The sequence below is a fragment of the Gorilla gorilla genome, chromosome X (genome assembly GCF_029281585.2).
Source record: "Gorilla gorilla gorilla isolate KB3781 chromosome X, NHGRI_mGorGor1-v2.1_pri, whole genome shotgun sequence".
Lineage (NCBI taxonomy): Eukaryota > Metazoa > Chordata > Mammalia > Primates > Hominidae > Gorilla > Gorilla gorilla.
Window position 1 is genome coordinate 65,514,313 of NC_073247.2, and position 25,236 is coordinate 65,539,548.

At 42.5% G+C, this 25,236-nt stretch overlaps 1 protein-coding gene across 3 annotated transcripts; it reads left to right on the forward strand.

Moving 5' to 3' along the window:
• The first annotated feature begins 15,765 nt into the window (after window positions 1–15,765).
• On the forward strand, window positions 15,766–21,308 carry USP51 (ubiquitin specific peptidase 51). 3 transcript variants are annotated; one of them, XM_031005696.3, is made up of 3 exons: window positions 15,766–16,138; window positions 16,549–16,745; window positions 16,926–21,308. In XM_031005696.3, exon 3 carries the CDS (start codon window positions 16,975–16,977, stop codon window positions 19,126–19,128), a length of 2,154 nt encoding a protein of 717 aa, XP_030861556.1. In that variant the 5' UTR covers window positions 15,766–16,138; window positions 16,549–16,745; window positions 16,926–16,974; the 3' UTR covers window positions 19,129–21,308. The 3 variants fall into 3 exon arrangements, with proteins under 3 accessions (XP_030861556.1, XP_030861557.1, XP_030861555.1); XM_031005697.3 differs by having other exon boundaries at window positions 16,666–16,745; XM_031005695.3 differs by lacking the exon at window positions 15,766–16,138 and adding an exon at window positions 16,177–16,444.
• Window positions 21,309–25,236: the final 3,928 nt, after the last annotated feature.

The window sequence follows — 25,236 nt, forward strand, 5'->3', positions numbered from 1 at the left end:
AGACTTGCTAATGTTTCCTTCCCATGCCTCAATGGCTCTTCTTGCCATCTCTGCATGTGCACACCTCATTTTGTAGAACGAGGCGCTCCAAGATCTCCTCACCCTGATTAGGGTGGCCATGGAGTGCTTGCCAGAAAACATTCAGCTGCCTTCTGGACCCTTCCATCAGGCTGGTGAGACATTCTCAATCTCTTCTAAAGCAAATGGGAGCTGAGGAAAGCTCAGGAGTGCAGACGTGGGTCCAGTCTCTCCAAATCCACTCTGATTGACGTGTCTTCGCACAGACTGCAACAAATCTTTCCTCTTATAACAGTCAGAACGGCCCCAGTGTGGACAGCACATGGCCCCCTCTATATCTGGCTTTCTCATCCATCTAATGCCTCCACCTGTAGGATTTTTCACAAGATTGTTTCAGGTCACATATAGCTAAATAATTTCAATCTCTGTCTCTGTCTCTGTCTCTGCCTCCCTCTCTCTCTCCATGTATTCCACCCTCTTTCTGTCTCACTTCCGGGGAGGGGGGAAGCATTGTGTTTTACCTCTTTTGTCTAATTGCCAGAGACTTAATTCTCCCGTATAATGTTACCCTTTTCCTCAAGGGGATATCGTCTGGGGCCATCAGGGCTGTTGCAAGGCAAAACATTTATGGTAGAAGAATCAATAATACTCACATTTATTATTTCAATATAGCATCCCCGTTATACAGCTTTGCTTCTGGAAAGTACCCAATCCTGAAAGCAGCAGAGGGTGAAATCCTCACCCCCACGACCCCTGACCTCTGTCACCTGTACTGATATAACTTAGATGAGAAGCATCAAGGTGGGACTGCTCCTCTCTTGAATATAAAGCAAAAGGAGAGGCAGGGGGTGGGGGTGATCCTCACAGGTGAAGGTGATAGCTGATACCCTAGGCTCAAAATTCTACTGCTATTCCCTGGGGGACCTAGTAAGATCTGAATGGAGTGTTTCAAAGGGGCCTCTATTTCAAAGGGGGCCTCACCCCTCTATAAAGGGGCTGAGGGTTAGGCAGGCCTTTTTCTCCCAGAAGTGGGCAAAGGGACAACCCATCTAAGAACCTTTACCCTTGGGTAGGGGAGAACAACCTTTCCAAGGGATCCTGCCAGATCGACCACTCTCCTGGTGCACTAGTGGTAAGGAGAGAAAGTAACCCACTGCTCGAGTTCCCTAGACCGGTGTGTATGTTTTGGGGTCAAATATTGTTGGGGAGAGATGGCCTCTAATTGCCATGAACAGAATGTGGAGCATGTACCCCTTCCACAGTGACAATTAAAGCCTTTCTTTGTTTCTATTTACTTGCCCATTTTTTCATTATGAAAATTTTATTCATGAAACATATTAAATTTTGAAAATGGAAAAAAGAAGAAGAGAGTCACCCAAAAGCTGCCCAGGCTCAACCCTGTGGCTCAAGGATCAAGAGAACCATGACTGCCTTTATCTTCCAGCCAGATTTGTAAACCGGGACCCGTTTGTTTCCCCAGTCCTGGCAAGAAGTGAGCAGGTTATATTTTCTTGAACAAAGAAATGGCCCAGAAACAACAAGGGGAAAGTGGAATCTATCAAAAGACTCTAAGAGACACTGAAAATTACATGCAATGTGTGGAACTTTTCGGATCTTAATGGGGTCACATGAACTGGAAAAAATCTTTCATGAGACAATTGGGAAAATGGAAAAGGTACTGGAGAGTAGATGATGTTCGGTCAGTCTTAGTCTTTTCTAGGGTATGATATTGTATCCTGCTTATGTTAAAACAGGCCCTTACCTATTAAAGTCTATTTCTGGATGAAAAGATTTGATGTCTATACTTGGCTTCTCTGTACTCGGAAAAGAAAAATTAAAAGTATGATGGAGGATAGATGAAACAAGGATTGAAGAAAGTTAATGATTGTTGAAGTTGATGGCTCTTGAAATTAATGGGTACATGGAGTGCATTCTAACATGCTTCCTGCTTTTATGTGTTTGAAGTTTTCATAATAAAAAGTTAAAAATGACTTGCTTGCATTAGTGAGGGTAATGTGGGGGCAAGAGATTAGGAAGAAGAAAGAGTCATGTTCATGGAAACAATAGCAAGAGAAATATGAAAAATACCTGTGAACTACATATTCATAGACCTCATGCCAATTGTAGATTCTGACAGAAATAAGCCACCCTTGAACAAATGGTTCCGAAAATGGCTCTGCAACATGAAACAGTGTTTATTTTCCCAGAGAAAGAACATGGATGGAAGGCGTTGTCTTTTGGATTTCTTAATCAATCATAATTTACTTTTAAAGGGCACCGCTTTGCTGTTGTTGTTGAAGAACGAATGTACAAATTATTTATAAAATAACATGGACCCTTGGTAAGAATATTGAAGGCGTCCTGCTTGAGATTTTCTTACCTATAGGAAACCAGGTGACAGAAGGTATGAACTGTCTCATATGTGAGCTTGGTAGAGAAAGTAATCGAGATCCAGAGAGACTTAGGAGTCAGAAGCATGGGCTCATGTCTTTACCAAAGTCAGCGCCATTTTCAAGACAATAGCAATATAACAAAGGAATCTTGCACTATTTAGAAACTTCTGTTTAGGGGATCCTCTGTCTCTGGGGATCCATTACACCGGGGCAGGAGGTGGCAATCTTACCAGAGTGCCCCACCAAATATCACACCCCTGTTCACTGCTGCACTAATGGTAAGGTACAGAGTGCTAAGTGAGAAAAGTTCAGAAAAGTGTGTGATTTTGTGTGTGTTTGGGGGGGGGCATGCAGTAGTGTTTGTGCAAGTGTGTGTGAGTGTGTGTGTGTGTGTGTAAAGGCAAATCTTGTGGAGATAGGATGGACTCTTACTGGAAAGGGGAGATGAGAAGTTGTCTCATTATACATTAACTACATTTTAAAACCAAATGTAGAGGAAAGTGATCTGAAAGAGGTTTTATCCTTATTTTTTAATTTTTTTTGTCTTTTATAAAACACACCACATTAGTACATTATAATGATTTTTGGAAACAAAGAAACACAAAAGTCACCTATTATCTCACCATCACAAATTCCCACCGTACGCATTGCAACATATGCAACCCCCCTCTTCTATGTATATTTTAGGTGGCTAAGATAATACCATAAATAGGTTTTATGTCTTGTATATCTTTTTACTTGACTCCATCTTGATTTGTGAACGTAGGCATGTGAGTCCTCATGAAGATATAAAAATTCAATCACATTTGCCCACACATTGAACAAATTGCAGTTTTCATAATGATACAATTAGATGTAATCAGAGCTGGCCCTGAAAATCGAGAGCATTTGATCTCCACAGGCCTGATTGGCTCTAACGGCAGATGGAAGGAGCCTCAAGTCTCTCAATCACTGTCAAACTGTGAGGTGGGGCCTGACAGGAGCAGTGGGGGAAAAGGTGGTTTAAGGTCGCCACCCAACACAGGAGTCATTTGCCCTTTCTACCATGCAGCTCACACAAAGTGGATCAACCACTGCTCCTGGGCACACAAACTGGTTTCTAAAAAAACAGAGCTGCAGTAGGGCAAATCCCAGTGGAGAATCAGGAAAGCAACTGAGAGCTGAAGAGAATCTACCCTGGTGTCCAGAACGCCTTCCACCCCTAAAAGAGGGCCGGCAGAGGAAAGAAACCTGGAGAGCACACACAAATGAGGATGGTATTCACAATAACTTACAAAGGGTATGGTAATATCAATCAGTACATAAATCAGCATATCAATGAAATATTGAAACAGGTTCTTTATATCCCCTCAATAAGTGATTTCTGACAAAACTATGTAACACAGGATTAAATTTGTAGCTTAACAGCTGATTTCTCTTAAAATGCTTATACATTGCTTGATAGAATTTCCAAACTCCGTTTTTTTGTTGTTTTTGTTTGTTTGTTTGTTATTGTTTTTGTTTTTGTTATTTGAGAACGAGTCTCGATCTGTCACCCAGGCTGGAATGCAGTGGCGCAGACCCGGCTCATGGCAACCTCTGCCTCCTGAGTTCAAGTGATTCTCCTGCCTCAGCCTCCCAAGTAGCTGGGATTACAGGCATGTGCCACCACACCCGGCTAATTTTTTGTAGTTTTGTAGTAGAGACAGGGTTTCACCATGTTGGCCAGGCTGGTCTCGAACTCCTGACCTCAGGTGATCCACCTGCTCAGCCTCCCAAAGTGCTAGGATTACAGGCGTGAGTCACCACGCCCGGCCAGAACTTCCAAACTCTTTTGCAGCTGCAGTGATATAAGGAGCTGACTGGGTCCAGGGATTCTTCATACTTTCATTATTTCAATTTCTAGCTTTTCAGAATGTTGCTGCTTTCTGCAGGTTACTTGAAGTAAGATGGTAAACACAGTTTATTGAGAAAAGACTTTCGAATATTTGCTTTATATCCTTTATGGCACCAGCCAGAGATAATTGAACATGATGACTTGTCACCAAAGTAAAACATTTGCAAAATTATCTGAATCATTGGCTAAAATTTCAGACTTTCTTCCTAGCATTCCATGGTCAACGCCTTTCAAATTCGAATACATGTTCATCTGAGTGTTTTTGCATTAACCTCATTCTCTCAACCCATTCTTATGGCTACACACAGCATGTACGCATAAGGTTTGGTACATGATTTCAGATGAGATTTCTCCCAAATTTCACATTTTAGATAAATTTCATTAGGCTTTCCACTGAAATAGTTGAAGTTGACTCTCCTGACATGAGCACTGAGATTCCTGTGTCCTGGAAACCTCTCTGAGGGACATGCAAAGACACAGGTTTCACAGATGGGTGTAGAAATTTGGGGTGGGAGGAGGGACAGGCTTCTTACAGGTGGCCCCCAATATAGGGGCTGAAAGTAACCCTGTTTTTAGTGTGAAATGGACACCGCACAGATTATCCACTTTCCATGTTTCCATAGTTGTTGTTGTTGTTGTTTTCTTTTTCTTTTTCTTTTTTTTTTTGAGATAGAATCTCGTACCGTCGCCGGAGCTGGAATGCAATGGCCTGATCTCGGCTCACTGCAACCTCCACCTGCCGGATTCACGCGATTCTCCTGCCTCAGCCTCCTGAGTAGCTGGGATTACAGGGCCCCACCACCACGCCCGGATAATTTTTTTGTATTTTTGGTAGAGATGAGGTTTCACTGTGTTGGCCAGGCTGGTCTCGAACTCCTGACCTCATGATTCGCCCGCCTCGGCCTCCCAAAGTGCTGGGATTACAGGTGTGAGCCACCGTGCCCGGCCTCCATGGTTGCTTTTATCCCCTCACTGCTGATATTGGCAACTATGATTTGGGGCCCCCAATAATGGATTATACACGGTGACATTCTGATGTGAATTTAGTGCGCAACTTAAGCATGTTGTATTCCTGAGCATTAGCACTCTGTCTGTGGATCGACAGTTGTGACCTGAATTGCGATAGTGCTGGTTTAACTTTTAACGTTGTGAATACAGTGAATTCACTGTACATTGTGAGTACAGATCTAAGAATTCACATCATGAAAACGAGAATGATGACAATACCACTGCCAGCATGACCAAAAAAAAAAGACAGACAAATTATTGTGTTATTTTAGTGACGGATGGAAGAACACATAAGACTGAATCCAGGGAGGTAAATGACAAAACCAGAAAACACTACGCAAAATGCAGAAATAACCTGGGGTCAGGTATGGTGGAGAAGGGGATGTGAAAGCAGCCAAAAGACTCCCAAAAAAGTCACCAATGTCCCATTGAAAACGGAGCCTGCTGAATTATTGTGGGCATACCACACTGACCCCACACACATTGTGCTTCCATTTCCTTGATTGCTCTATGAAGCTGAGTGAAGTTACATTCAGAGTTTGCAACAAACATGTTCTGTACATGAATAAGAGAAAGTTTGATCACAGATGTGCTGGGACCTTAGAATGCGTGTAGAGCTTATTCTGTCAGATCTTACCAACTATCATGCTTTCTAGAGTGTATCAAGTGATGTGTCCATCCAATGGAAATGACCAAAACATCTCCCCCAAGCTCTTATGTAATTCGATTTGGAAAATGCAGTTGCAAATAGTCTTCTTGATTCCTGTGAAGATTTTAATGAAACCGCAGACACATAGAGCAAAAGATTGCTGATACCTTCCCAAATGCAAACTCAGCTTTGCTCATCGATCTGCATAGTGGAAAGACAGAGCAAATGTACAATTTGGCAGAATCCATCCAGCCTACAAACTTCCTATCAAAGAAAATGAAAAGCTCTTACCTGTTAAATGTGCTGCACACCATGTACTCAACACTGATGAGAAGAAAAGTGTGATTTGCTTACCTGTGATTTTGAGACCTATATAGTGAAGGTTTGTTGCCACTTTTTAGTTTCCTCAAACATGCAGAAGTAAGTAATGAGGTTTGACAGAGACATGAGACTATAAGATGTCTGTCATTGCTGCCAACCATGGAAAAGATGTTAAGATGTCCAGCTGCCCATAAAATCATATTTTCAAAGTGTGAGACACGAAGAATATCTTTCTCTTATTTGGAAATATGCTGAAGATAGGAATAAAGAAAAGGATTACAGTAAAATGGAGACGAGAGATACAGTAAAGCAGAAATGTATATGCCATTTCTCCAAAACTGTGCGAAGGTCCTTGAAGAGGCCATAAAGAGCTTAAGAACCTATCAACTGACTGCCCCTGAATTGTTCCATGTTATGTGTAGGTTGCGAGGAAAACTGACGTGGCAAAAAAAAAGACACTTTTTTTTTTTTTTGGCAAAAAGACTGCTTGAGAAATCAAGAGAAAAAAAGGTCACCAGCAAAAGGCTTCCACATCAAACAGGACTTTCTCAACTTCTTTGCTAATAATTTAACTTATAGGAAATCCAACTTCAACAATGCAAGTTCAAATTACCCTTGATCTTTAAAAACCTTTTTCCCAAGAAAGAGTGATGTGACATACAATGACATCCAGTGTGCTTCAGAGTGTTTAAGAATTATGGACACTTTAGCCATGAACAGTCTATAGGAGGAATCATTGATACAAAGGACCCGATTGACTGACAAAGCAAGCCTTATGTATAGAAAGGAAATGCACATTTCTGGAAACCTGGAAATCAATTTCTACAATCTAAAACCTACTGTAGGTAGAAGTAAAATCCATGCTCAAACGCTTTTGTTGAGAGGATATTTAGTTCAATGTCATTACATTGGACCGATGCCAGGAGGCAATCTAATGTGGCCTTGGGAAGAGGAGAACTGGATATGTCTAAGTAAATTATAAGTCTGGTTGAGTGCTGATTAGCCACTGCACAAAAGAAAAGAAAAAAGGAAGTTCTAACACGGCGGGCAGTTCAGAGAAGAGTTATGACAGAAAAAATAAAAATATCTTAATATGTTGGTGACAGAATGAAACCAGCCAGTGGGTTTTTTTTTTTAATGTAGGTAAATATCTGTGTGGTTATTACTGCTGTTTCTGCATATGCCTTTTAAAAAGTCTTCTGGTTGTGTATGATAAAAAGTAATGATATAGCCAACAAAATTTTAAAATCCAATAAGAATTTTTCTAAAAACAGTTACCATAAATTGCCGTGTCAAAAGACAGAAAGGAACATTATGCTATACCGTTATATTTTTCACATCTATTGTGTAAATAGTCCATTTATTTACTACTATTTGCCACTGTAAACTAGTCCCATTGTCACCTTGTTTAAACAATGGCATTTATGAAACCAAAGAAAGAAATACGGAATGATATGTAATTGTAAGTGAACTCTTATTTTTCTTATTTTATGTTAAAGGAATAATGCATACATGTACTACTAATTATGACACAATGCTTTCTTGTCTCCAATGGATATATCCAAGGTTGATGTTCCCAAATTTTGGTCACCCCAACCTTCATTTTGTGATTTGTAAGATTTCTAGAAGGTTGCCTTCTCATTTCAGTAGACAGGTATCACAGGCGAGACTGAATTTTAATGACAAAGACACAGCCATCATTTTATTTCTTTATGAAGTTCCATTAATATTTCATGGCCCAAGTGATTTTTCATTATACAGAAGATATTCCTCAAAATTCTGATATTTTCTGAGCATTTTTTCATTTGCTCTTTGAACACTGGGATAAAGTATTTTTGAATTTTCTGATTTCACATGCATGATGGCATGGAACTGATATATGCTGATCGTTTAATTTCTTCATCATCAATGACAGGACATTTTACTTATTTGAAGCACGAGCATAACAGAACACAATTGTCGGTCTTTGAAATGTCTGTGTTTAGCAATTTCAACTTTTAGATCTGACATTTGAGGGCCATTTGCATCCAACATTGAAATCACTTGCAAACACAGTACACTCTAGTTGGAGAGAGGGATGTTGTGTCTGAGTGTGGAGGTTCAATCCTGACTCTACTATCTATTAGCTGTATGACATTATTTCACCTCATCTGTAAGATGAGGATGGTAATAGTAAGCACCTCTTCCAACTATTTTTTCACTTAGTCGACAGACCATTCTGAAGGTTCGCTATGCTTCTAATAGGAACCAAGGCTATTGCAATAAGCAAAAAAGAAAAATTGCCTTCCCTTGGGCCACTTTGATCCTATTGGAGGAGACATCACATGCACATATATTATAAAGTGGGAAATAAAGTCAAATAAAATGAATAAAGGGAAATAAAATGCCCTTTATTCCCTGAGATGGTGGGCTGGGGAAGGCCTGTCTGGGTGATATTTAAGCAGAAACCTGAATGAAGGCAAGGCAAGTCATAGGGAAAGACAGTTCCAGGTAGAGGAATGTGTGAAAAGATCCTGAGAGGAAACTAAGCTAATGCTTTGAGAGGGAGCAAAGAGCTTACATATATTTCGCCTTCACTACGTGTCAGGCTCCGCCCTATGCACTTGCTATTTCTGTAGCTATTGAATTCTGTCCACATCTCTCAAAGATAGGTGGTACTAGTATAATCAGCCTGGTTTTTACCAATGAAGGATTCAAGAAACATTGGGGAAGCTCTGCGGGACATTGGTCTGGGCAAAGTAATAATTCTTGAGTAATAACCCACAAGCGCAGGCAACCAACGCAAAAATGAACAAATGCGATCGCATCTAGTTAAATAGCTTCTGCACAGCAAAGGATACAATCAACAAAGTGAAGCGACAGCCCACAGAATGGGAGAAAACATTTGCAAACTGTCCATCTGACAAAGGATGAATAACCAGAATATCTAAGGAGCTCAAATGACTCAATACAAAAAAGTCTAATAATCTGATTAAAATATGGGCAAAAGATATGAATAGACATTTCTCAAAAGAAGACATGCAAATGGCAAACAAGTATGTGAAAAGGTGCTCAACGTCACTGACCATCAGAGAAATGCAAATCAAAACTACAATGAGACATCATCTCATCCCAGTTAAAATGGCTTTTATTCAAAAGGCAGGCAATAAGGAACGCTTGCGAGGGTGTGGAGAAAAGGGAACCCTCGAGCACTGGAGGGTGTGGAGAAAAGGTAACCCTCGAGCACTGTTGGTGGGAATGTGAATTAATACAGCCACCATGGAGAACAGTTTGGAGGCTCCTTGAACAACTAAAATTAGAACTATCATATGATCCAGCAATCCCACTGCTAGGTATATACCCAAAAGAAAGGAAATCACTATATTGAAGAGAGATCTGCACTCCCATCTTTATTGCAGCTCTATTCACAATAGCCAAGATTGGGAAGCAACCTAAGTGTCCATCAACAGACAAATGGATAAAGAAAATGTGGTACATATGCACAGTGGAGTACTATTCTGCCGTAAAAAGAATGAGATCCTCTCACTTGCAACAACATGGATGGAACTGCAGGACATTATGTTAAGTGAAGTAGAATGATGGTAACCAGATGCTGGGAAAGGCGGGGGCTAGGGGAAGTGGACATGGTTAATGAGTACAAAAATATAGTTAGGTAGAAAGAATAAGATCTGGTATTTCGGGCTGACTTATTTTTTTTTTTTTTTTGAGACAGAGTCTCACTCCGTCACCCAGGCTGCAGTGCAGTGTCACGATCTCGCCCCTCACTGCAACTTCCGCCTCCTGCGTTCAAGCGATTCTCATGCCTCAGCCTCCCGAGTAGCTGGAAATTACAGGCCTGCGCCACCACACCGGGCTAATTTTTGTATTTTTAGTAGAGACGGGGTTTCGCCATGATGGCCAGGCTGGTCTCGAGCTCCTGGCCTCAAGTGATCCGTCCGCCTTGGCCTCCCAAAGTGCTGGGCTTACAGGCGTGAGCCACTGCGCCTGGCCCAGATCTGGTATTCGATACCGCAACAGGGTGATTACAGTCAACAATAATTAATTGTACATTTAAAAAGAACCAAAAGTATAATTGGAATGTTTGTAACACAAATAAATGATCAATGTTAGAGGTGATGGATACCCCATTTATCCTGATGTGATTATTACACATCGTATGCCTGTATCAAAATATCTCTTGTACCCCATAAATACATACAGCTACTATGTACCCATAAAAGTTAAAAATAAAAATTTAATATTTCTGTTCTTTAAAAATTATCATAAAGAGAATGAGAAGACGACCAAAGACTGGGAGAAAATATCTGCAAATCATATATCTTATAAAGCACTTTTATCCTTTCATTCCTAGTTTTCTAATATTTTTGTTAAGTTTTAGTTAGGAATGTAGATTAAATTCGGAAAAATACTTTTTTTTTCTGAATCTGTTGAGATGATCACTTTGTTCTGTTAATGTCATGAATGAATTAGCTTCATTCCTGAATGTTGAACTAGCCTTGTAATTTTTAATGAATATCACTTCATCGTTATATAACATCCTTTTATAGCTTGCTTGATTCAATTTGCTAATATTTTATTGAGCATTTTTGGATCTTGGTTCATGAGGGACATTGGTCTTTTCTGGTAATAAAAGACCAATGTCTTTTATTGGTCTTTTATCTGTGTCAGGTTTGGCTCTTTCTTCTTTGACTCGTGAGTAATTTAGAAATGTGACTTTTTTAAGCACCATATAATGGAGACTTTTCTATGTATCTAAATATTATTGATTTCTAATCGGTTGTGAACAGAGGATGTACTCTGTATGATTTTCTTCCTTTGGAATTAGTTAAAACTTGTGTTATGGTCCTAGAATATAGTGTATCTTAGGGTTGGCAAAGTATGCCCTGTGAGCTGGCAGCTTGTTATTGTCAGTTAAGGGTTTTTTTTCTTTTTAATACGGTCACACCCATTTATTTATACATTACTTATGGATGCTTTTATACTAAAACGTCAGAGTTGAGTAGTTTACAAAACCTACAATATTTACTATTTTTCTAGGAAAAAGTTTCTCAGTTCCTGTATCTTACTGAATACTAAGCACATTTCAAAAGATGTGTACAGTCAGCCCTCCATATCTGCAGGTTACACATTTGTGGATTCAACCGTCAATTGAAAATACTTTAAAACATAAAACAGAAATAAAAATGACAATACAATAATAAAAAGTAATAATACAAATTAAAAAAATACAGCATAACCATATTCACATAATCGTATTAGGTATTATAAGTTGTCTAGAGATGATTTAAAGTACACGAGCGTATGTGCATAGGTTATATGCAAATACTATATACCATTTTATATAAGAGACCTGAGCATCCAAGGATCTTGGTATTCACGGGAGTCCTGGAACCAATCCCCTGCAGATACTGAAGGAAGACTGTATTTTATGGGGTATGTTAGCGGTGTATTTCATAACTATCGATTACCACAAGTTGGTTCACAGTGTTGTTTAGTCTTCTATATCTTTATTGACTTATGGCCTTTTGTTTTATGAATTATTGAAAGAGCAGTGTTAAAATATCCAACTGTGATTGTGGGTTTTCTATTTTTTTCTTTAATTCTGTCAGTTTTAAGTGTTAACACATTTATGATTTTGAAATAATGCTCTTTGTTTTTGTATCACTCCTTCTTCATAAATAGGGCATACCAAAGTTTTGTGGGAAAAAAGAAAGAGAAAAGAGCACACGATATGCACTTAATAAATGGTCTGTAATTCTTTGGCCCACTAAGCAGGCAAAGTGCTCAGGGCATCGTAAAGCAAGCCTAGTCAGAGAGAGGTCTGTGCATGTGTGTGGGGAAAAGAGCTGCGCCTTTATTTTCACCCACCTCTAACTTACAGTGATCATGTCCTAAAACTATGAGCCTAGGCAGGAAACTCCATTGATAGTAGTACTACATGTGACTGTGTCGCCAACAAAAATTTCGGTATCACATTACACTTCTTTCACATTTCTCAGAGTATCACCTATGCTCAGCACTACTTTGAAACTATGGTAGTTATTATACCCATCTTGTGATAGTTATGTAAGGTTTAATAAAAAAAAATTTCCTCATATCACAATGTCTTTCTAAAAGTACAAAATGCCATCTCCATACAATGCATTTTTATAATCCCGTGTGTTTAGTTATATATATTTATGTTAAAAATATCATTGTCTTAAGGGATCCACTGGCTGTACCAGGATATCAAAGGGATCCAAGGCACCAAAAGGCTGAGGATCCCTACTGTGATGGTTAATATCAGGTGTCAACTTGATTGGACTGAATTGAAGGACGCCTAGATAGCTGATAAAGTATTGTTTCTGGGTGCATCTGTGAGGGTGTTGTCAGAGGAGACTGACGTTTGAGTCCGTGGACCGGGAGAGGAAGACTCATCCTCAATGTGGATGGGCACCATCCAATTGGCTGCCAGCACGGGTAAGGCAGGGCAGATGGAAGTAGGTGGGACAAGCTGGCTTGCTGAGTCTTCTGGCTTTCATCCTTCTCCCGTGCGGGATGCTTCCTTCTGTTCCTCCTGTCCTCGGACATCAGACTCCAGGTTCTTTAGCCTTTGGACTCTTGGACTCACACCAGTGGTTTGCAGGGGGGCTCTCGGGCCTTGGGACACAGACTGAAGACTACACTCTTGGCTTCCCTACGTTTGAGGCTTTTGGACTCAGACTGAGTCACTACTGGCTGCTTTCTTCCCCAGCTTGCAGACGGCCTATCATGGGACTTCGCCTTGTGATCATTTGAGCCAATTCTCCCTGATAAACTCCTTTTCATATGTATACATATACGTGTGTGTGTGTGTGTGTGTGTGTGTGTGTGTGTGTGTGTGTGTGTGTGTAGGATACATATATCCTATTAGTTCTGTCCCTCTGGAGAACCCCAACTAAAACACCTACTCTAGGGGATGTTTTGAAATGAACATCCAAGGGCAAAGGGAAGGCAATGGACTGACAGGCCGGATGTTTTCACATATGTAATCTCATGTGCACGGACAATACAGAGGCTTCTGTGGTTGAAGTGCTGGAGCCCACAAAAGCAGAAAATGAAGCTGAGGTTGGACCTACTCAGGGGTGGGGGTGGGGGGGAGTTGGAGTAAGTTGGGCAGTTTCCATTTTAACCAAGAGACCACAGGGAGTCACCATGGGTCTGTGGGCAGGAGAGGGCACACTCCAGTGGTGTCTGAGGCTGTTGCTTCAGAAGGTTGGAGGCAGACCAGCTACGAGCTGGAGCACAGGAAGAAAAGGAACAGAAGAGGGGATCCATCCAGTGAGGGGGCAGGGGCAGGAGGCTGGGCAGACAAATGTGGGCCCCAAAGGACTGGAACCCAGTCCATGGCACCCTCCCTGCAGCCCTAGTCAGGGGCAGGTAATGGCTCCAAGTCTGCCCTTTGGGATGCTGGCCTCTGAGAAGCGAGGTCATTGAGGGGAAGAGGCCCAGATTGGGAGAAAGAAGGCTGTGTGAGGCTTCAGGGGTCCAGTTTTCAAGGTACTGAGCGAGCCACCAGGAGCACAGAGGCAGGCTTTTTCCCAATCCTGCTCTTTCATACACCACCCCACTCCCAAAGGACCCTGCCACACCTGCCACAGCTAGAATCTGTAAGAGACGCCAACATAACACAGGCCTGGGAAACCAGCTCCATCAGACATGGCTCCTGCTACCAAGGCCAGGGTGCCTTGAGCTGGGCTTCTTTACACATTATCCCACAGTAGTGGTTCTCAAAGTACCATCTCCACGCCAGCAGCATCCGCATCAGCTGGTACAGCGTTAGAAACCTAAATTATTGGGCCTCACCCAACCCACTGAACTGGGAACTTTGGGAGTGGGGTCTAGCAGTCTGTTAAGTCCACCAGAAGGTTAGACGCAGCTTCATTCTGGAGGAACCAGTGAACTCCAGAAAGGCCTAAACCATGCAGACCCATTCATTTTCATTTTGACAGTAGTGACCCATCACGCTGTCCTGAGGTTTTCCTACAGGACAATTGTCGATGTAGAAATCGTTTGTTTGGTCACGATAGCGTGTGGGCTGATTTAAAGGCGTGTCTAGCTCAATAACAACTGTTTTCAGAAACTTTTTGAAGCACTGTAACAATCCCACCTCCCAAATATTAAGTTGTTGATTACGAGTGGTTTTTAGGCCTTTATTAACTAACATTAATCTTCACAGCACATTCCTATGCATTTCCCGATGTGGACCTCAGGCAGGGACTCTGGCTTACTTGCTTTTGTGCCCAGTTTCGTTTGGCTGTATATTCATAGTGCCCAGTGCAGCAGTAGGTGCTCTTTACATATCTGCTGAATAAACCAATCTAGGTAGGGCTGGCATTCTCATGATTCTGATTTTGCACAGGAGAAAGCGAAGGCTCAGAAGACAGAAGTATTTATAAATTGTGCCCTGCCTCCCTGCCTGCATAAAGGGTGCAGGGCTGTCTCAGAGCAGCTGGGATCCAAGCCACAGGTGGCACAGCTAGCAAATGACCGACTCAGCATTTCCTTCTAGGTCTGCTAACCCAGAGTGGAGCAACTCTTTGCTTAGCTGTGGCTGAGAAAATGCCCTTCCCTAGGGGAGAAAAAGCATGTTTTCCTGCACAAGCCAGTCTATAATTCCAAAGCACTTTCCCTCTGGGTGCTAGTATGTGACTGAGATATGGTCGAATCTAAACCAAGTCACAAAATCAGTGATATCCATTGTGCGGAGGTATCCACTAGATGCCACTGCCAAGTTAAGAGAGCTGAATCCTAATCATGAGGTTTTGAGGGGAGGTGTGTGACTTTCTCAGAGAGATTAAATGTAGCATTAAACATCCGCTGTAATAAACCGTAATTTTCTTGGGATTGGACCGGAAGGGCAACAAGCCCTGGAGATAGCTTTCCTCCGGGTTGTCGCCTTGGATGCCGGATCTGTCAAAGAAAAGGAAAAGTCTCCTGGCGTATGGACTTCAGGACACAAACAGTTGTATCTTGTGCTTCTCCCAGCACAATCTAGCGCTATAATGCACCTATGGCATCTTTGTTGAATACATGCTCCTGTATATGGACTGCCTAGGATGGATGATCGGGTGAACTGAGCCATAACTTTGAGAGAGCTTTGAAAGAGAAAGGCATTCTCTTCTCCTCTACTCTGCATCAGGAGTTGTTCTCTATGCTGATTTTCAGGAGCGGACTGAAAAAAGAGGTGTGACTGCCAAAAAGGTCTTTTACTTGATATATACTATGACTTAGTGTTCACATTGGGCTAGGGTTATTATTTCAATTTCTCTTTAAAAATTGACACAACTAAGGCTCAGAGAAGTTAAGTGTTTTATCCGAGGTCACACAGCAAGCATGTGCCTGGGCTCAGGTCTCTCTGAGCCTGAGCCCTTGCTTATGCTTCCTCCCCTGCACATTCTGGGATAATCTCTCTCTCTCTCTCCCTCCCTCCCTCCGTCAACTCCCAGAGACCAGGCTCTGACAGGATCCTGAGGGATTCCTGCCAGAGGGTTGCCATCTCTGGAAGCCCCCACCCCCACGCCGGGTGAATCTTTTTTTCTGTGGAGTGCGGGCCTGGAGCTAGGTGAGGCCTGAGCCTCCATTTCAGGGGCTTTCTGTAGAATCTGTTGCTGCTGTTGCCTCCAGCAGAGTCTGTTTCAGGAAGAGGTTTGCCTGCCTGCGCGGGACAGCGGTGCCATTCATCACTGCAGGAGGGCAGAATCCGGGGTTGGGGGCCGCACGTCGAGAGGGGAGGGGCCAGGGGGCGGCCCCCTTGTGACCAGCCCTGAGGAGAGGTCAGGAGAGAAGGCTGGCTGAGGAGCGCCTGGACAGCAGCAGTTGCTGACGTTCTATATCACGCGCCTGGGGCCCAAGGTAACCCAGACCTTTAAACAAACTGCCGGGCTGGGGGTGTTGCGGGGGCAGGAGAGGGAAAAGGGAGAGGAGACTTCGGGGGTCGCGCGAGGATAGTGGTGGCCATAGAGGTGGCAAATGCGTGAAGGGAGGGAGTAGTAATCCGAATTCTAGGAGAAATCATAGGAATTGAAGTCGCAGAAGCAAGAAAAGGGGTGTGAGAGCACAAGCGCGAAAAAGCGTGAGAGGGCGCAAGAGCTGGGCGGACCGAAAGTGCGCTGAGGGGCAACGGCTTAGAGTGGAACACACCGGGTCACAGAAGTATAGGTAAGGTAGAAGCAGAGGGACACTTTCTTCCTGTGAGTTCATTTTCCAAAAGTGCGTCCTTTCAGCCATTTTGGAGAGAAAATGTTGACCCAAGTGTTTTTTAGGATACAGGGAAAGAACGTCAGAGGAAGCTGCACCAAAGCGAGGCTGCGCAGGGCGCAAAAAAGCAGTCAGAGGGTGGCGCCTTTTTTAAAGAAGTTTCCATCCTTTCTGTCCTAAAGCTCAGGCCGTTCCCCACCCCCACCGCTCGCTAGCCTTCTGTTCCCAGTCCCCTGGCATGATCTGATCGCCTTTGAAGCAGGTAACCGCCTCGGTCTCCCCATCAGCTCCAGGGGCCTCTCAGTTGAGTGGGTGGAGCCGACAGAAGCCGCGGGCTGAGCTCAAGGGCCGATGGGAGGGGTCCTGGGGGCGCTAACTGCGCACCGCGGCCATGACGCTGGGCAGGTCATTCACAGAAGTCTCTGTCTCCTTTCATCTACAGTCGCAGCTCGTTTCCAGACGCCTTGCTCCTCAGGTCGGGCAGTGATCTGATGGCCCAGGTTCGAGAAACTTCTTTGCCCTCCGGCTCTGGGGTCCGCTGGATCTCCGGAGGTGGGGGAGGAGCCTCTCCTGAGGAGGCGGTTGAGAAGGCGGGGAAAATGGAGGAGGCGGCGGCGGGGGCTACGAAGGCGTCTTCGAGACGGGAAGCTGAGGAGATGAAGCTGGAGCCATTACAAGAGCGTGAGCCCGCGCCGGAGGAGAACTTGACGTGGAGCAGCAGCGGCGGCGACGAGAAGGTGCTCCCTTCAATCCCCCTTCGCTGTCACAGCAGCTCCTCGCCCGTTTGCCCGCGCCGCAAGCCCCGCCCCCGGCCCCAGCCCCGGGCCCGCTCCCGCTGCCAGCCTGGGCTCTCGGCCCCACCCCCGCCTCCAGCCCGGCCCCCGCCCCCGCCGCCACCCCCGCCCCCGCCGCCACCCCCGCCCCCACCCGCACCGCGGCCCAGGGCCTGGCGTGGATCCCGGCGCAGATCCCGGCCTGGGTCCAGGCCTCAGACACGGAGAAGCTGCTCTGGTGACCTAGACGGGTCGGGGGATCCTGGCGGCTTGGGGGACTGGTTGCTGGAGGTCGAGTTTGGTCAGGGCCCCACAGGCTGCTCTCATGTGGAGAGCTTTAAAGTAGGTAAGAACTGGCAGAAGAACCTGAGGTTGATCTACCAGCGTTTCGTTTGGAGTGGGACCCCAGAGACTAGGAAACGTAAAGCAAAGTCATGCATCTGTCACGTATGTAGTACCCATATGAACAGACTCCACTCTTGTCTCTCCTGTGTCTTTTTTGGCTGCTTCACTGAGAAACATATTCACAAACATGCAGAAACAAAGCAGCACCATTTAGCTGTAGACCTTTATCATGGGGTCATATATTGCTTCATGTGTAAGGATTATGTATATGACAAAGACATAGAACAGATTGCCAAAGAAACAAAAGAAAAAATTTTGAGATTATTAACTTCCACCTCAACAGATGTTTCTCATCAACAGTTTATGACATCAGGGTTTGAAGACAAGCAATCAACCTGTGAGACAAAGGAACAGGAGCCAAAATTGGTGAAACCCAAGAAAAAGAGAAGAAAAAAGTCAGTCTATACTGTAGGCCTGAGAGGGCTAATCAATCTTGGGAACACTTGTTTTATGAATTGTATTGTCCAGGCACTTACCCATATTCCTCTACTGAAAGATTTCTTCCTCTCTGACAAGCACAAATGTATAATGACAAGCCCCAGCTTGTGTCTGGTCTGTGAAATGTCTTCGCTTTTTCATGCTATGTACTCTGGGAGCCGAACTCCTCACATTCCCTATAAGTTACTGCATCTGATATGGATCCATGCAGAACATTTAGCAGGGTACAGGCAGCAGGATGCCCATGAGTTCCTTATTGCAATATTAGACGTGCTACATAGACACAGCAAAGATGATAGTGGTGGGCAGGAGGCCAATAACCCCAACTGCTGTAACTGCATCATAGACCAAATCTTTACAGGTGGCCTGCAATCAGATGTCACATGTCAAGCCTGCCATAGTGTTTCTACCACCATAGACCCATGCTGGGACATCAGTTTGGACTTGCCTGGCTCTTGTGCCACATTCGATTCCCAGAACCCAGAGAGGGCTGACAGCACAGTGAGCAGGGATGACCACATACCAGGAATCCCCTCACTTACAGACTGTCTACAGTGGTTTACAAGGCCAGAGCACCTAGGAAGCAGTGCCAAAATCAAATGCAATAGTTGCCAAAGCTACCAAGAGTCTACTAAACAGCTCACAATGAAAAAATTACCCATTGTGGCTTGTTTTCATCTCAAGCGGTTTGAGCATGTAGGCAAACAGAGGCGAAAGATTAATACCTTTATCTCCTTTCCCTTGGAGCTGGACATGACTCCGTTTTTGGCCTCTACTAAAGAGAGCAGAATGAAAGAAGGCCAGCCACCAACAGATTGTGTGCCCAATGAGAATAAGTATTCCTTGTTTGCAGTGATTAATCACCATGGAACTTTGGAAAGTGGCCACTATACCAGCTTCATCCGGCAACAAAAGGACCAGTGGTTCAGCTGTGATGATGCCATCATCACCAAGGCTACCATTGAGGACTTACTCTACAGTGAAGGGTATTTACTGTTCTATCACAAACAGGGTCTAGAGAAAGACTAGTCTTACCAGACCACTTACTGAAAAAAAAGTAAATGATTAGGCAAGGATTTTGAAGTGACACACAGACCTACTTGGAATGGACAATGACAGTAACACCTATGTGACAGCTAGTATCTTGATATAAAGAACCTATTTTAGCATGGCCCATGGGTCTGTCGGAAGAAATAAATGAATACTAACCAGTGACCATTCAACCTTAAGAAATGGGGAGAGGGAGAAGAGGTTGAAAATGGTCACATAAAGCATAATGAAATGAAAAGAATGCTTTAGGTGGGGACAACGGGAGTAGAGGTGTTCTGATGCTACTATATGTCATTTGTTTCTACAGAAATATCTTGTGAAGTCAGGGAGTATTCCTTTATCAGCAAAAACTTTGCAATTGGTGTTCCAGCTGTGGCTGACCAGCTAAATAGTTTGAAAGAAAAATAATATTTTAAAATAAAGTTTAAAGAGCTTTAAAAGAAAAACATTTAAAAAGGAAAAAATCATTTTTAAGGTTTTAAAAGAAAAAAACTTTCAAATGTTGAAAAAAATTTAAGTTGTTATTTTTAAAAGAAATATTTTAAAAGTTAAAAATAATTTTTTAATTTAAAGAGGTTTCAGAATTTTAAAAATTAAAAGCAAAGAAAATTAAATTCTTAAAGTTTAAAAATGTAAAATAAATTAAGGAACAAGGTTAAAAATGAAAGTTTACCAAAAAAAGGAAGAAAATACTATTAAAAATTAAAGTTAGAAACAAAGGAACATCTTAAAAGTTTCAAATGAAGGAAAATAATATAAATAGATATTTCAAAATTAAAGCATAAAATATACGTATTTAAAAAGTTAACAAAATTACTACTATAATGATTAAGAAATAAATTTTCAAAAATACAGAATGGAATGCAATTCAGATTTTAGAGAAAAGTTTTAAAAGAGGCAAGTTTAGAATAATTCAAGACAAAAAGACAAAATGTGTTTAAAGACAAAAATTGAAAAAATATAGGAAGAAAATAGAGACTTGTAAAATAAAAAGAACTTTAGATAAGTTCAAGAGATTTAAATGAAAACTTTAAATATTTAAATAAAGATTTAAAAATTTAAGCTTTTAAAAAGAAAAGCAGTTACATAAAAATTGCCCAGTGAAAAAATGTGAAAGATTCAAGTAGAAAAAAATTATTAAAATTAAAAGTTTAAGAAGTTCTATTTTTTTATTTAAGCATATTAAAATACAGACGGGTATGAAAGAAATAAATGGAGGAGACAGGAATAACAAGACAGCGGTGTGTGAGTATATATATATATATTTTTTTTTGAGCTTTATGTTGATGTATCAATATACGTTGCAAAAGAAAATAGACATTTTAATCATTATCTTACCATCCAATTGTGAAATGGCTGCAAGGCCTAAACACTAACTAACCCACCTTCCCCTCTTGAGATTCCATGCCCCATCTCATATCCTGAAGGAAGTCAAATTACTTCCTAGGCAGAATCAATTCATCTGAGAAAAATGAAAACATTAGGGACTTTCCCATTTAGAACTGCATTATTCATACAAATTCTTAGCTTCTGAAAAGGGGCTCTTGATAATTTGGTGGCTTAGAGAAGTTAGATCACAGCTGTGAAGCTCTGGCTTTGGTATTTGAGCCCCATGGCCTGATTGAGGAAGTGGCAGGGACCCATATCTGAGGCCCTCCCACCTTCCTTTTTCCCTCTTCCCCCTCCAAGGAGAAACAAGACCTTTAATTTCCACAGTAGAGCAATGGGTTTGTGCTTGCAGTCCTTCTGCTCGTTCTTTATTCCCTCTTTATTCCTTTTTTTTGTCACTCATGCCTAGTTCCTTGAACCCCTCACTTACCTGGCCTTACCTACATCTCTGAGCCCCAGCCTGCAGGGCTCCTTCTTTGACTATTCACCTGGTGGCTTTTACTCCTCCTTCAAGACCCAACTCACAGATGACTTCTCTGGAGTCTTCCCTGAATGCTCTAGGCAGGTATAAATGAGAAAATTGTTCCTCTCTTCCCCTCTTTATTCCTCTCACTGTGCCTCCAAAGTACTTTGTCCATACCTCGGTGATAGTACTTATTCTACTGTGATTTTATTGTAGCTTTGTGATTGTCTGCCCCTCTGCACTGAGCATCTAAGAACAGGGGGCCAAGCCTTATTCATTTCTGTGTTAATAAATATTTGTTAAATGTGAAGATGAGTTCAGTTATTTGCTCTATTCACCTTGTCAGTAATGTTTTCTCACCCCTTTATCCATCAGGCTGCCATTAAATGCCCAGTGCTATACTACAGTGTGATCAGTATTGTATTTTACCCCAAAGCAGGGTATGAAAAGCACTCAGCTGCAGGGGCTGGCTTAAGAAAGGTGCTCAGTGAGAAATAGCCAGGTGTGTGGAGGGAGGCCCAGGTACAATGCAGAGAAAAGAGCACAGGCCTGGAAGTTGGCAGTCATGGAAGACTGGGTGGGGGTGAGGAGCAGCAGCTGAAGGTGAGGCTGAGCTCTCTGGCATGTGTGTGGCCACACTGCCCCTCATCACAGTGTTCCTCAGCAGCAGTGTCTCACAACTGTGTACCACACCTCTCTAGGGTTTACCACATTAGTTTACCTTCCCCGTGAGACAGTAGTACCTCATCACTGCACAGTGTTCTTCATCACACTGCACATCATCACTCTACTGCAAGGGAGTGATGTCTGGTAACTGTGTTTATTGAAGAGCTGTAGTTTATTTTTCTGCTTAGCACCCTCATTTTCCCGCCATTCTTTGTGGACCTATTGGGGCTACTGATCACTTTTCCCTGCCTCTGTCACCCCTCCCCAAGTGGGCACATCACTCAGGCTGGGCCAGATTAGAGTTCTGAATTCCCCTGTCCCTCTACCAGTACCCCTCCCACAGGAGCATTTCTTCTGAGGGTGGGCATAGGGCCCAAGTAGGGCCAATCAGAGTCTGTTGCTAAATTGAAGGTATGTGGACACTGGAAGAAAAAACATGTCTCCCTCCTGATCCCACCCCCAAGCTGTAGTCACTATGCTATGATAACCTGATTCTGGGACTTTGAGAGGTCAATATCTATAACACAAAGAGAAAACCAGAAAGAACTGGAGATTGGGAGAAAGAGCCCAGGGAACATCGTTTGAACCTTGTGGATCCAGCTGTGCCAGAAGCGCCAAAGTTCCCAGCTATCTGAGCCAATAGAGTCCTTTGTTTTGCTTAAGCTAGTTGTCAGTTGGGATCCTGTCATTTGCAGCCGAGGGTCTTGAACATACTAACCAAGCTATATGATTAGTGGAGCATCAGTTCCTAAGACCACAAAGCATGAGAGAGAAAAGGGAAGGAGGAGTGACCTTGGATGAACTTCATCATATAAAATTAAGAAACTATAGTGGGTCCCTGTACATCTTTAAGAAGCAAGTTTCAGCTCAGCCACTGACCTGTGCTAGACTTCAAACCTTACTCACAGCAATGAAATGCTTATTCCAAATAAAAGGGAAAAAAAGCAATAATGTTATATGAGTACTGATTTAAATCAGGCACTGTGTTAACTGCTTTACCTTTATTATCTCACTGGGTCCTGGGTCCTCATAGTTCTGGGAGACAATCATTACTGAACATATTTCACAAACTGGGAAAGTGAAAATCAATAGAAAAGTGATTTGCTTAAGTTCACTCTACTGTTCTAATCAGTGAAGCCAGTATTCAAATGCAGGTCCCCAAAGCCCATGCATGTCCCATCATAATCCAGTATAGATAATTCAAATATATATATTTTTGCTTTTCCTGATTTTGCTATGGAAGACAGGATAAACCAGCGTGGTACAGAAGGCAGCTTCTGACAAATCTGGATGCAGGTAACCTGCAAGGAGAGAGTAACCTATCAACTACACAAAGTTGCCCATGCTACAGGGGTATTTGTTTCTGTGGAAATGGCTGATTCAGATAGATCAGGCTAAATGACTTTCCTAAGGATAATCATGATGGATGAAGCCAAAATATTACCCCCAATGTAAGACATATAGCCTCACTCAATGCTATATGCCAGGCTGAGCCCCAAGACGTGACTGTAAGATCTCATGTTTTTGCGGTCTGTAAAACCATCAGCTCTTTAGCCATACAAGACTTCTTTTCTAACTTCAACACCATAGCCATCACTTTGAGTGTCACTTTTATCACCCCTCTCCCTCAGATCCTCCCAAAATGCCCACAACACCAGCTCCTCCAACGAGCCCGGGGAGGGACTTACCTATTGGGACCTTACCCAAGTGGTCCAATACTGATTTGTAATGTACAGCTTCTGTTGTTTCTGAATTACTTTCATTTCCTTTACCTTGATTCTGTTCCAAACACACAGTAGTGGCTACTCCAGGCTACGGCCGGACCTATGTGTTTATATAAATCCCACAGGCCTACCACAGTTTATGGCAGGTACTTAACATGCTAGCTGAATGAATATATGAATGAATAAATGAAGACATTCCGTTCTACACTCTAAGCCTCAGCTTCAGCAGGTGACTTTATGTCCTATTTTTCTGAAATCAAAAATCTCATAAGAATGCCTGATTTACCCACATCTGCACACTTAAGTTTCCATCCATCCTCCATGCCTTCACTGTCATTTCAAAGGAAAAGGAATACTGCTTCTTTTCTGAAGCTGCACCTACTAGCCTCCTCGTTCTCATCCATTCCTAACAGTCAGAGGGCCTTACTCCTACACACTTCCCTCTATTCTAGTAACAGCCATGTTTTTGCTAGACAGATAAAATCCAGCAACTAGACATCCTAGATTTTCTATGGTAGTTCCTCAAAAATGTTGTCCCATTATCCCTGTAAGAGATGAAAAAAAGTCTCCCAAATCCCAATACTTCTCCAGAGTGTATATTATCCCCAGAAGAAACCCAAGAGTCTGTTTTAAAATCCAGATTTGGGGATCATGTTTAAAAGAAAAATGCATTACCTTTGCTCCCCTTCCTTTTACTGCCAAACTCTTTCACATGTGTTTTTTTCATACATTATTTTCACTTACCTCCTGCTCCATCTTTAGTTCCCTGCATTCTGGTTTCTGCTTGCACCACTCTGTTGAAACTACTTTTGCTTAAGTTAAAATGACTTATTTTTTCAAAATTCCTTATTTTACTACTTTATTCCATTTAGTAAAGAGATATATGATATTTGCAGATAACGGAACAACAATCACAGAATATTTGAAGTTAAAGCTTTCCCAAAAAATCCAGATCATAATGTTGCCATGTTGGCTACCATTTAGGAGCAGTTTCCCCTTCCCTTATACCAGGAGGGTATGCCAAATCTGAGAAAGGGACTGCAGCTAGAGGTGGAGCAAGTGGAGTTGAGGAAGGGATTGCACAGAAAATCAAATTTTTAAAAACTGTATCATGTTTTAAATGTATCAGAGAAGTTGGTATCTAAGGACAGGTGTAGAAAATCCTTTTTGTATGCAGATGAGGCCTTATCCAGAATCTAACCATGCCCTAAATTGATCTGTTTTTAAAAGAGTCCCCTTAAAGACACACCTGTATTCTATATGCAAAGTTACAATTTGAACCCTCTTTCTCACCAACCCTTTAATAGAGAATTAAACTGACTGGCCTATGATTTCTACTTATTTATGATGAGGTACCTGTGGTGAGGCCTAACTAGGCAGAAGATGACTGAGGCACCAGAAAGACTTGAGCTGAAATCACATCCCAGATTTGCCATTTATTAACTGGCAACACTGGGCCAGTAACAGAGTCTTGTGCACAGCCCTCCAAGGATTGTAGAGGAGACTAAAACTAACAGTCTTTGTAAAGCATTTGGTGGATAGCAAAATGCTTGCTATCTACATATGGTTGAAGCTAAAAAGAAAAAATAGTCATATCTCTTGTCCCACGTGTCAGTGTCCAAATACTCTCTTTGACCCACACATGTCCATAGTAGATAAGAAGTGCTAGCTCTCTGGAAGCATATTTTCCAGCACATTACATGGGATTGTTACCTGAGCAAATCCTCATCAGGCAGGGCTCTCCCAATGGGGCGTGTCTTACTGTTGGCTATACTTGATAAAGAATATGAGACTCAGAGAACTTGATTATTTTTTCCAAAATAAATAGTAACTAAGACACAGAGC